The sequence below is a fragment of the Elephantulus edwardii genome, unplaced genomic scaffold, assembly GCF_000299155.1.
Source record: "Elephantulus edwardii isolate Elephantulus edwardi_28Jun2011 unplaced genomic scaffold, EleEdw1.0 scaffold00128, whole genome shotgun sequence".
In the NCBI taxonomy this organism is placed as follows: domain Eukaryota; kingdom Metazoa; phylum Chordata; class Mammalia; order Macroscelidea; family Macroscelididae; genus Elephantulus; species Elephantulus edwardii.
This window is the reverse complement of record NW_006399878.1, coordinates 9,872,533-9,885,402: the sequence shown is the minus strand read 5'-3', so window position 1 is coordinate 9,885,402 and position 12,870 is coordinate 9,872,533. Positions and strand designations below refer to the sequence as shown.

General features: G+C 37.6%; 1 protein-coding gene across 3 annotated transcripts in view; it reads right to left on the bottom strand.

The window, feature by feature from the left end:
• Nucleotides 1–12,870, bottom strand: part of DLC1 (deleted in liver cancer 1) — a 563,336-nt gene that overhangs the window by 64,613 nt on the left and 485,853 nt on the right. Inside the window, exon 5 of one of the 3 annotated variants that reach the window (XM_006893560.1) lies at nucleotides 431–446. The exons of the other annotated variants lie outside the window; for them this stretch is intronic. Coding sequence (XP_006893622.1) covers nucleotides 431–446 — 16 coding nt within the window. The remainder of the gene's footprint in view (nucleotides 1–430; nucleotides 447–12,870) is intronic. 3 annotated transcript variants of the gene reach the window in all.

Below are 12,870 nucleotides of genomic sequence, written 5' to 3'. Positions count from 1 at the left end.
GAGAGAGAGAGAGAGAGAGAGAGAGAAAGTGAGAGAAGAGACAGAGAATAAGACACGAATAGTCACACTTCTTATTCCCTTCAGGCACTGCCTGACTAGTTTTGTCAGTAATGAGGAGAATATTTCTTTTATGATATTGGTATTGTTCTTGGGTATTGTCTAGCAGACCCCTTTTCCCCTCCCCAGTAGTGATGCCATGTGACAGAACAGAATTACTCCACAGAGCTTTCTAGGCTGTAATCTTTATGAAAGGAGATTGCCCGGCCCTTCTCCCGCAGAACTGCTATGTGGGTTCAAATATCAGACCCTTCGGTTAGCAGCCATGCTTAAGTGGACATCTCCTAGCTGATACAGAATGACATCGCAATACTAATTGGTACTAGTACTAGTACTGGTAGATAGCGTTAACTCTGCAAACTTTCATATGTACTTGCTAGTTCTTTCTCCTGACTTCTTAGTCAAATAGAAAATCTATTCTTTGCCTTTAATTTTCTTGAAATTGCAAATGTAAGCTGCCTCCTTATATTCTGAATAGTAACACTCTCACCTCCCCTGCCAGAACTTTCCCGTAAATAGTCTCTTCCTTCCTAGGGACAAAGTTCATTTCTTCTTCTTTAATTGAGAGCTCTGGAGGTGTAGTGTGTAGCATACTGGGCTGTTGACCAAAAGGCTGGCACTTCTACCAGCTGCTCCAAGGGGGAAGAAAATGGGCAATCTCTTTTTGTAAAATTTTATCGCTTCGGAAACCAATGGAGGGTGCTATGAATAAAAACCTAATCAAAAACAATGGTGTTTTGTTTGCTCATTTTTGTTTCGCTCTTTTACCAGCTTATTGTGTGTATGGAAATGCAGTATCTGTCCTCTCGACTATTCCTTCCCTCAGTCTACCAGGATTCATCAGCCTCTCCATGTGCTCATGCGACTGTCACTTTTCCCAGGTAGTCACAGATAAAAGAAAATGTCTCAAGTTCTTTTATAGCTGATTAAGTTCTGCTCCATTTTCAGAGAAGTTAAGAGATCCTGTACTCTAAGCTTACAATCATCTGGAAAAAACATATGTGCATAGAAAAGAATGAGAGATAAAGTCCTTACTGATGAGAGCTGGAATAAAAGCAGTGGCCACAGGACGAGGGCTCCATCAACAGTCTCAGGGTCACTGGGCCTCTTGTTTGCACTTGGTTTGCCAATGCTTGTCTAGGCCAATTATTGTCAAAGTCCAAAAAGAAAAGTTTCATTCTGCTGGTAACCATACACTTGTTTATAGTAGTCTTCCCAAGGATACATGAGGCATTTCTCTAGATCTGTTAACTCTGGATCTGCATTAAATCAGCCATTTGTGTCTGAAGGGTGTTGAATTGCCCATAATACCAGCAACCACAAATGTATTTTGTAGTTTTAGATAATTTTAACATTTCTCTCTCTCTCTCTCTCTGTATAAAGATATAAATAAAACCCATGTGTGCACATGTGTGTGAATATATGAGTTATGATGATGGAGAAGAGTCTTGGACATACCATGGACTGCCAAGAGAACAAACAAGTCTGTCTTGGAGAGGGTGAAACCAAGTTTCTCTTTGAAGGCAAAGATTTTAAAGGTGACTTGATAAAATATCAATGTACATACACCTATCTCTATGTATATTTCGTTCAACCACTGTCTTTAAGTCACTTTGGACTACCAGGCACCCTCCATCAGGTTTGGGAGACTTAACAGGAGAATACTGACCTTCTTCCTCCCATGGAACAGCTGGTAGATTCACTGGATATGCAGCCTTTTGTTTAACTGGTAAAATACCCTATGAACCTCATCACCAGAGCATATACACCTATCCCTATCCTCTTCTAGCCTCTTTTAAAAGAAAAACTTTCTCTTATTACATGGATTTATTTTTTAAAAAACGTCTTTTTGTTAGAAAAGTTTAGCAAATGTTTCAAAATTCAACTACCTTTAATGTAACCAGGAAGTCATAACAAAAGCGAGCCAACAGAGAACTAGCATTGTAATGGCTTGCCCAGCAGGCTCAATTGCTCCTTTAAAGATGTATTTCTTTCTTCTAATTACATTAGGCAGTGATTGGGAGCATGGTTAACTAATAATAAGGGTTTCATTGTCTCCCTTTTCCCCCCTCAGTTGCCAATGGTCTAATTGCTCACCACACTGCACTTAATAGGGAGCTATGAAGTGACATGAGGGGGGCTTGGTGTGTAACCCTGAGCATGTGATGCCTGGTGTAGACCCGGTGGCTGGACATGCGGCTGGCTGTAAACACAAAACTTAGGAGCCTAGGATGGCTTTAATATCCTCCTAGACAGAAGCATGACAGATTAGTGGGCGACTCCTTCCTTCTCTTGAAACCAGGCCTCTGGCTATAGCTTTGTCTTGAGCTCAGCCTTAGATCTTTATAAACACTTTCCTCCTGAACTTTAAAGGACCTATGCTTTTCAGCAACTGTTTAATGTGCATGACACAAAAACTCAGATAAAGGGTTCAAGCATAAAATCTCAATGAGGGGTCTGATTTCTCGAGACACTTTCTGCAAACTCAGACTTTATGTCTGGAAAAAAAAATACTTGAACAGGGAACATTTTAATGGCAAGAATAACTGTCTTTTAAAAAAAATATATATCCAAGTGCCTTTATGTGTAATCGAGACACTTAATTATTTAAAAGAAACAGAGTATGTCCCTACATTAGGGACCGGGTATAGTGAAGGTTCCCAGTTAGGTGTCTTGAGTAAGCCATGTCTACAGATGGATCAGGGCAGTGAGGAGTAATAGCTAGGAATTAGAAGAATTGGAACCATATGATGAGGAGGTATCTGGGGAAGATGAATTATAGAGTAGGGAATGTGAATCCTTATAAAAAGATCTGTAGGGGGGGAAAAAGAGATCCTTAGGCAAATATCTGAAGAAAGTGGACATAAAAGAATATTCAAATACACGAAAAAATGTGATATTAAAATGAGAAGACAGGACTTACAGCTGTCAGTTCTCCTAACATTAATCTGTCAATTTAATAAAATACAATAAAAACACCAACATCATGTTTTAAGAGCAATGGAAGTTAATATGTACCATGTGATATCTATTCTGAATGTTTTTCAGCTATTAAGCATTTAACCGCTGCAATAATCTTATAAGTCTTAGTATCCTCATTTTAAATAAAATCTGAAACAAAATCTATAGGGTTTTCTTCGCAGTAATACTTGCAGAAATAGATCACCAGGTAATTCTTTCCTGGAGCCACTGGGTAGGATTAAATCAATCTACTTAAATTGCTGTTGTTGCTTTTAGGTGTTGTTGAGTAGAATATGACTCATAGTGACCATATGAACAATAGGTCTGAACCCTATTCTATCCTGTGCCATCCGCACACTTCCTGACCCACAAAAGCCCATTGAGGCAGTCACCGTGTCAATCCACCTGGTCGAGGGTCTTCCTCTCCTGACGTTTCACCCTTCCTAGTATCATGTCCTTCTCCAAAGAACAGCCCTTCCTAGCAACATGCCCAAAATATGTGAGGCCAAGCCTCATCTTGTTGCTTCTAAAGAGCACATTGGGGGTGGGGGGGAGGGCTAGGCAGGGAGAAAAGTGCAACAATGAATAAATGGAAATCCAAAATCTCTGTAAATGTTCATTAAAATGAATAAAACAAAATTTTTAAAAAAAGAATGAAAAAAATATAAAGAGCACTTTGGCTGCACCCTTTCCAAGACTGTTTGTTCTCTTGTCTGTTTACAGGATTTTCAGTGCTCTTCTCCAACACCACAGCTCAAAAGCTCAAATTTTTCTTCTGTCATCCTTATTCATTGTCCAGCTTTCAGACGCGTATCAAGTGATCAGAAAGGGAATGGCCTGAATCAGACGTGCTTTAGTCCTTAAACTGACATCATTACTCCTCAATAATTTGGAAAGGTCCCCAATTGCAGATTTTTCCCAGTGCAAAGCATCTCCTTATTTCCTGTCTGCTGGTAGTAAGGGTGTGGATCCAAGCAAGATGAAGCTGTTGATACTTTTCAATCTCTTCTCCATTCATCCTCCATAATGTTGCTTATCAGTCCAGGGGTTAAGAATCTTTGTTTTCTTGACATTGAGATGCGATCCATACTGAAGGCTGCATTTCTTGAATTCTGCAACAAGTGCTTCAAGTCCTCCTCAATTCCAGCAAGCAAGGTTGTGCCATCTGCATAATGCATGTTATTGATGAGTCTCCCTCCAACCCTGATGCCACTTTCCTCCTCATAGAGTCCTGCTTCTCAAATAATTTGCTCAGCATACAGATTAAAAATAGGTATGGAGAGAGAATACAACCCTGAAACACTCCCTTCTTAATTTAAAAGCATGCCGTGTTCCCCAGCTCTGTTCTCCCAACAGGCCCAAGTATAGGTTTAGGCTCCACATGAGCACAATCTAGTTTCCCTTTCTTCTCAGTGTCAGCCACAACTTGTCATGATCCACACAGTCAAAAGTCTTTGCACAGTCAATAAAGCACAAATAGACATTCTTCTGGTATTCCTTACTTTCAGCCAGGATCCATCTAACACCAGCAATTGTCCCTGGTTCCACAGCCTCTTCGAAATCCCGCTTGAATTTCTGGCAGTTCCCTATCTAGGTATTGTGCTAGCCTTTATAAATAATCTTCAGCAGTATTTTGGTTGTATGTGACATTAATGATATTGTTCGACAGTTTCCCCATTCTGTTGGATTACCTTTGTTAGAAATGGCAGCAATTATGGACCATTTCCAATCCATTTGCCACACTGTCCTCTAAATTTCCTGGCATAAACTGGTGAGCATATCCAATGCTGTGTATGTTAAGTGAAACAAGTCAATTGGTAACCCACTGATTCTTGGGGCTTTATTTTTTGCCAGTGCTTTCAATGCTGCTTCTACTTTCTCCTTCATTACCATTGGCTCTTGTTCATTTAATACTTTCTGAAATTTTTCAATGTCCATCAGTTCTTTCTGGTACAGTGATTCTGTGTATTCCTTCCATCTTTTGATGCTTTCTAGGTCATTCAATACATTGTCCATAGCATCTTTCAATATTACAACATGAGGCTTACATTTGTTTCTCAGTTCTCTCGGCTTGGGAAATGCAGGGCAAGTGCTTCCTTTTTTATTCATCAATTCTAGGTCTCTGCACATTCCTTTATAATACTTTGCTTTGTCCTCCCAAGCTGTCCTTTGAAACCGTCTGTTCAGCTCTTTTACTTTGACATCTTTTCCTTTTGTTTTGGCTTCTTCAGAGAAATTTTTAAGAGTCTCTTCTGACATCCATTTCAATTCTGTCTTTCTCCTATGTTTTTGTAATGATCTTTTGCTTTCTTCATGGATGATATCCTTGATATCATTCTACAATTCATCCTATTTTTGATCATTGGTGTTCAATGTCTAAAACCTAGTCCTGAGATGATCTTAAAATTCGGATGAAATTGATTCAAGATCATATCTTGGTTCTTCTGGACTTATTTTCATTTTCTTCAGCCTCAATTTGAACTTGCATATGAGTAATTGATGATCTGATCCACAGTCAGACCCTGGCCTAGTTCTGACTGCTGATAGAGCTTCTCTAACGATTTCTTCCACAAATATGGCCAATATGATTCCTATACAGCCCGTCAGGTGAAATACAAGTGTAAAGTTGTTGTTTGTGTCTTTTAAAAAAGGTATTTGCCTGGGAGGTGTGCGGGGAGATTGTGTACCAGGGAGGGAGTGTTTCTTTTACTTTTCAAAGAGAGGAGCTAACTGGGAGGGAGGGAGGGCTGGGCAGGGAGAGAAGTGCAGCAATGAATAAATGGAAATAAAAATCTCTGTAAATGTTCATTAAAATTATTAAAATAAAAAAAATTTAAAAGAAAAGGTATTTGCAATGAAGATAAATAGAAGAGTGAAAGTATTTGCTTTGGTGACTTATTTCCATTTGTTTGTTTTCTTGCATACCCACTGGCACAGGAAGAGATTGCCCCTCCTTCTCTAGTGGAGCATCTGGTAGATTTGAACCACGCACCTTCAGGATTGCAGCTCAGCTTTTTGCCACAAGGCCACCTGAGCTTTCTTACTTCCATTTATTTTTATAAGAAATTTGTTAAGTGCCATTAAGTACATTAAGATTCATAGCGAGCTAACACTGTGCTAATCTATCTCACTGAGGGGCTTCATCTCTTCCAAGAACTGTCCTCTCCTGATAATATGTCCAAAGTATGAGGAATTTAGGCAGATTTTAAGTAACTTGGCCACCCACGGTCTTACAGCCAGTAAGCAGCAGAATACAGGCATCAAGCTCTAGCATTTGTGTGTGAACTTAAACATGAACTATATTTTCAAATCAATGTAACTGAGTATTATGTACAGAAAAGGATGCAAATATATAGAGAATTTCAACCAATATGAGTGAAAGATTTTAATTCTATACTATGTTGTCCTTTTTAAGTTTTGTACTATGTGCATTTGTTCTTGTTGTGTATTGTCGAGTCAGAACCAACCCATGGCTGATCCTCCAGTGGGTTTTCAGAGGCAGTTAATCACATAGGAGGAGACTGATCATCCTTCTCCCAAAGAGCAACTCTTGGACCCAAAACACAAGCATTCGGGATTGCAAGGCAGATTCTTACTACTAGGCCACCAGAACTTGTGCATTTATTACCGTTGTTATTTTGAAGAGAAAATAAAATAGTAGGGTTGTCCCTGTCACCTCTCTCTCTCTCTCTCTGTGTGTGTGTGTAATAAATGCTAGTGATGTTCAGTCTTATTCCTCAAGGAATCTGACTGTGCATTTACTGTGCCCTAGAAAAATGTGATTGTCTTGTGTATAATTCTATGTGACACTGTGGGTTGTTCATTACTGGTAAACTGCTTATTAATTGGACTGTAATAACTCCCTTCATCTCCCACAACCAGGTTATTGAATGTAGTCTTGGATTGCTTTTGGTCGGGGCTGTTAGAATCTTAAGTGATTCTTGACTGGATGAATGTTTACTGCAGAAATTTAGTGCCTTCAAAAAAGTGGTATGCTTTCTTGAAATATTTATAAGAGAGTCTAAAGATAGTCTGGTGTTTTCTCAGAGGGCTTTCTAGTTCTTACATAAAACCATATTAAATGCCAGTAAAAAATTTAGCATACCTGTTTCTGTCCCGGATTTTTCAAAGTTTGCCTGTATGCCCTGATCGACAAGAGGTGTTCTGAGGTGGCACAGGAGAGTCAAGTCTGTCCTGGTCAATAGTGGTGCACAAGTTTTCATGGGTTTTTTGATTCATATGAGTAATTATTTTGAGTTCATTTACAAAAGTAAGTTCATTTTACAAAATTTACCCAGTTTTTTAGTCTAAATGACTCAATTTTTTATTAATTTCAAAGGTATTTAACTATTTCGTGACCCATGGGGTTTATATTACTCACTGATAATTTCAACCTCTCAGAGGACCTATATAAATATGTAAATCTGAAGAAATGAGTCTCGAACCACTGTGTTCCTCATAATTTTACCACATCTTTAGTACCTCAAATTGTCTCCTTTTACTTCAATGAGCATTGTATTGCCAAAACCACATTACCCACCAACTAAAAAGTCAAAATAGAAAATATTTTGGTCATGAAAGTAAAAAAAAAAAAAACCCAAAAAGCCAAACCAAACCAAAACAAAAATACAAAAACAATAAACCAAACCAAGCAAATCCAATAATTAAATTATGTTTGTTTAGTGAAGTTACAGATTAGTGTCAGATCTATCTTAGAGTTTTAATTTGCATGGAATATTGAAGCATGTAACACTAATAAGACCAATAATTCTTAATTGTGAGCTTTAAAAAATCAGACTGATTGTAAACTTTACAATAAAATGAATGTTATACTTTCATTCTGCTTAAGAAGTGGGTTCACACAATCACTTCAGACTTTTTTGTCAGTGCTCTGCAGTCATTTTTGTCTTGGGGGATTAGTAAGTAAGAAGAGTTAATTTTAAGCTTTTCCCTTAATGAAGCTTGGGAACTATTCTGACCCCCACGTCTTTACAGGCACACTCTTTTCCAGTCCTTTGGCTCTGTATCTTTCTTCTCCTAGGAATTCTGTTTTCTGTGCTAAATATTTTAAAATTTATTGTTTATTATATAGTTGCATATACTTGTGCAGAAAAATTAAATACTAAAGATTATCTAGAGAGGAAAAGAAGAAAAATGCTATTCATAATTTCACACCCAGAAATAATCACTATTAATATTTTGATCTGTAGGTAAGGGAGACACATTACACTATTCATTTCTTTTGAAAATAAAAAGAATCCATTTAAAACAATGCATATTTATATAAAAATCAAATAGAAGAGAATGAATAAAAAAGTGAATCTATCTAGTCCATTAAAGTAATTAATACAACCACTCAAATGATTTTCTAAGCGACTACTGACATTTTCCCCCCACAGATTTCTTTGCCTCTGCTCTATAAATTATTCTTTTCTTGGGTTCTATGTCAATGCATATAACACATAAAACTAAAGACAGTTTTGACTTCTAGTGATCCTATCTCACTGGTGACAAGTTGCTTCCACCGGATAGCAAGGCTATACATCTTTATCAGAGAATTGCCTATCTTTTTCCCATGGAAGGGCTGGTAGATTTGAACTGCTGGCCTTATGGTTAGCAGACTGATACATTAGGCATTATACCACCAGATCTCATGATGTTTTTGCTGTTGTGTACCATAGAATTGGAACTGACCCATAGCTGACCCTTTGGTGGGTTTTCAAAGGTAGTTGATTACACAGGAAGAGACTGTCCATGCTTCTCCTGTAGAATAGCTGGTGTCCTCGAACTGTCTGCTTTCAGGATTGTAATGCAGCTTCTTGCCACTAGGTCACCAGAGCTCCCTACCATATCTCATAGGATGGAGTAAAGATGCCTCATAGGGTTTCAAAGGTTGTGATCTTTATGGAAGCAGATGGCTACATCGTTCTCCAGAGAGTGGCTGGCAGATTCTAATAGAGTTTTGCTTAGTATCCAAGTGCTTAACCTACAAGACAGCAGCTTTGCTTCAATAAATACAATCATTGCCATAGAATCTGATTGAAAATGACACCACATAACAGAGCAGAACTGCCCGATATGGTTTTCAAACCATAATCTCTAAGGAGACAGCCTCATTGCTTTCTCATAAAACAGATGATGAATTCAAATTGATAATTTTTAGCTAAGCCACTGTACCACTAAGGTTCTTTTTGGGCATAGGTTCTATACTTGGGCATAGAAGTATCCACTTTCTTTTTAAGTTTGCACAGAAATCCACTGTGTGGATGTGTGATTATTATTGAACTGTTCTGCTGATACGTATCTATAACAGATTCAGTATTTTCATTGAATGTGGCTTTAGGATAGAAGGAAGACTCATCAAAAGCCTGCGTTGGGCAGATGACACAACTATGCTTGTTGAAAGTGAGGAGGATGTGAAGAGCTTGCTGCAAAAGATCCAGGACTACAGGCTACAGAATAGATTACACTTCAACATCAAAATATCAAAAATCTTCACCACTGGGCTAGTAGGTAGCATCATGACAGATTGGGAAGAGATAAAAATTGTCAATGATTTAATCTTTGAATCCATAATCAACACCCTTGGTACCAGCAGTCAGGAAATGAAATGATGTGTTACACTGGGAAAGTCTGCAGTCAGTAAATGCTCTAAAGTACTGAAGAGCAAGGATGTCAGTTTAAAGACTATGGTGCACCTAATCCAAGCCATAGTCTTTTCAATTACTTGCTTTCTATTTGAGAGTTGGGCAGTGAATAGAGAAGATAGAAGAAGAATTGATGACTTTAAGTTATGGTGCTGGAGAAAGGCACTAAATATCCCATAGACTGCCAAGAGAATGGACAAGTATGTCTTGGGAAGAATGCAGCCAGGATGCGCCTTAGAGGAAAGGGTGATGAAATTTCATCTCACATACTTTGGGCATTTTGTTAGTAGAGGCCAATCTCTGGGAAAAGATATTGGGCTTTGAGAACTGTAAGGCCAGCAAAGGAAGGTAAGACTCTCAATGAGATGGACTGACACAGTACCTAACTGTGGCTCTGGCATGGTGGACATGATGAGGATGGCACAGGATAGGGTGGGGATCAGATCTGATGATCATAGGGTCACTATGGGCTGTACTAGACTCAGTGGCACCTACAGCAACAACAGCTTTACTTCAGTGGATAACCTAGTGTCTGTAGACTGCATAGTGAACACATAACAGACACTTCTAAAAAGATGAAAAAGAAATGGCTAGACAGTGAATTTTTACTCTGACAATCTTAAGTACCATAATTGTGTCGGATGTCCTAGTTTAAAGTCTTCTAAGGCTTTAAACTTTGAATCTATTTTTACGTCATAGAAAATATGTGGTTTCCCCAAATCAGATGTTTTCAATGGCTCAGAAAACAACACCAAAAGATAAATTTTTTAAGTATAAAGTAGCCACTGCAGTATTTTTTTTCTAAGGCCCCATACATTTTAAAATTCCACTGTTTCCTATATTGATTTATAATTTGGGGTTACTTTATCAAGATCAAATTAGAATTGAATAAATGTTATTTTTGTTTTGATCATAATTATAAAATATTTTTTCATAAGAAATTTGAAGTTTCTTGTTATTAATTATTAGGAAAACACAATAAACATCTCATTAAATATCGACAAGTAGGTCTGGTGGCATAGCGCATAATGTATCAGCCTTCTAACCAGAATGTCAGTGGTTCAAATCTACTAACTGTTCCTGGATAAAGATGGATAGTCTTCTGCTGTCAAGATTTACAGCTTGATATATGAACTTTGTAAGGAAACCAGGATAAAATAAAAAATTTTTAAAAAATCAAACTGTTTTTTAAAAAAGCTTTACAGCCTCAGAAACTAATGTGGGGAAGGATTCACTATGGGTTGTGATAGATTTCAGCTTGATGTCAGTGAGTGAGTAAAGAATAAAATAATTTTAAAAAAGAAAGAATAATTCAAAAACCACTATGAGATATCATCTCACCTCAGTAAGAATAGCAAAATTTAACAGTGTAGCAAGCAACAAATTCTGGCGAAGTTATAGAGAAACCAGAACCCTTATTCACTGCTGGTGGGATAATAAAATGGTGCAACCACTATGGAAGGCAGTAGGGCACTTTCTCAAAAAGCTGCAAATAGAAATACCATTTTACCCAGAAATTCCTCTACTGGGAATATACCCTAAAGAACACATAACTGTCACCCCAGCAGATATACGGACACCCATGTTTATTGCAGCTTTGTTCACAACTGTAAAGAGTTGGAAACAACCTAAATGCCCATTAACAAACGAATGGATAGAGAAGCTGTGGTATATTCACACAATGGAATACTATGCTGCATTGAAAAACAAGGAACTCAGGCAGTATTATTCAGAATGGATGACCCTGGAGGCCATTATGCTGAGTGCAATATCAGTCACAAAATGGCAAATATTGCATAGTGCCACTGTTGTAGAAGGGGACTGACAGCAGGGTTGGGGTGAGACTGAGAAAAACTGGATAAATCATGTATACTGCATTGAAACAGATGAGGGAGAGAACAGTTTAAAAGTGATATATGATTGGATATTATGGTCATGACAAGAGTCCAGAATGAAGTCTGCGTAGTGGAGTGTACTGGAGGAGGAGGTGGTACAGTGAGGGATTGTATACCAATGAAAGAATTTGTCTTTTACTTTTCAAGGAGAAGAGCGAATCGGGGGGGAGGGATGGGCAAGGAGAAAAATGCAACAATGAATGAATGGAAATCCAAAATCTCTGTAAACATTCATTAAAATTAATAATTTTTTAAAAAGAATAAAATAATTCAGTTATAAGTTAATAGTAATTTTAACAAAATATTTTAAAATTAAGCCAAAAGCATACAAATTGAATGTGAAACCTGCTAACTAGCTTTGATCTTATAAATGTGAAATATTTTTAAGTAGATGGCCTGAAATATAATTTGGCTCATTAATCATTATGAATGCTGATTTTTCATACATTTTAAAAAATAAAGTTCAATCTTAATTTTTGTCTGAATAGAACATCTTTTTATTTTTTACTTTTAAGATTTGAGAAGTTTTGACAACTTGTTTGCAGAACCAACCCAGAAATCTACCAAATAACTCACTATTCAAAACTAGTAATCTCCACAAAACGGTACAATTCTTTTCTTTCAGAAAGCTAGTTTTGATTAATATGCAGTCCAGTTTATAGTTAGCCAATTTCCGCAACCCTAACTCCTAAGCTATGTCCTAGAAGTGCCTCCTACCATGAGCACGATGGCCAAAAGGCCATCCCAAAGCATCCAAGTTACATTCACGCCAATGATATTAAGCACATAGCTATGTTTTGTTCTCAATTCATCCTGCTGTGCCAAATGATTACAGGGTTATGAGGTTAGCCTGCACTGGATGTACCAGATCCTTTTTATATATTAGCTGTAACTCTGTCTTACATTGTCCTGCCATGTGAGAATGCCCTAAGGACAAGTCTTCTTTTCTTTGCTACTAAAGCCCAGAAAAATGTATTACATATTTTCTCTCAGAAATTCTGACAGTTGAGTCATTATTGGGCCACGTATTGACCCGTTTCTATCACTAGCTTTTAGGACTTAATCGTTTTAGAAGGAAGAAAGAGTAAGTTTCTAGACTTATACTAACATGCCTCTGGAAACTCTATGAACTTGGAAAAACCAGATTAGTTATAGAAAGGCTTCAAGCCTTTTGTTTATAGGGTCACTATGAGTTGTGCTTTACTCAATGGCAATCAACAACAACAAAAATAACAGTCTGAAAAGTTTAATTAAAGTTCAAATGCTCTATGCATTTAATAACACACACACACACACACACACACACACAC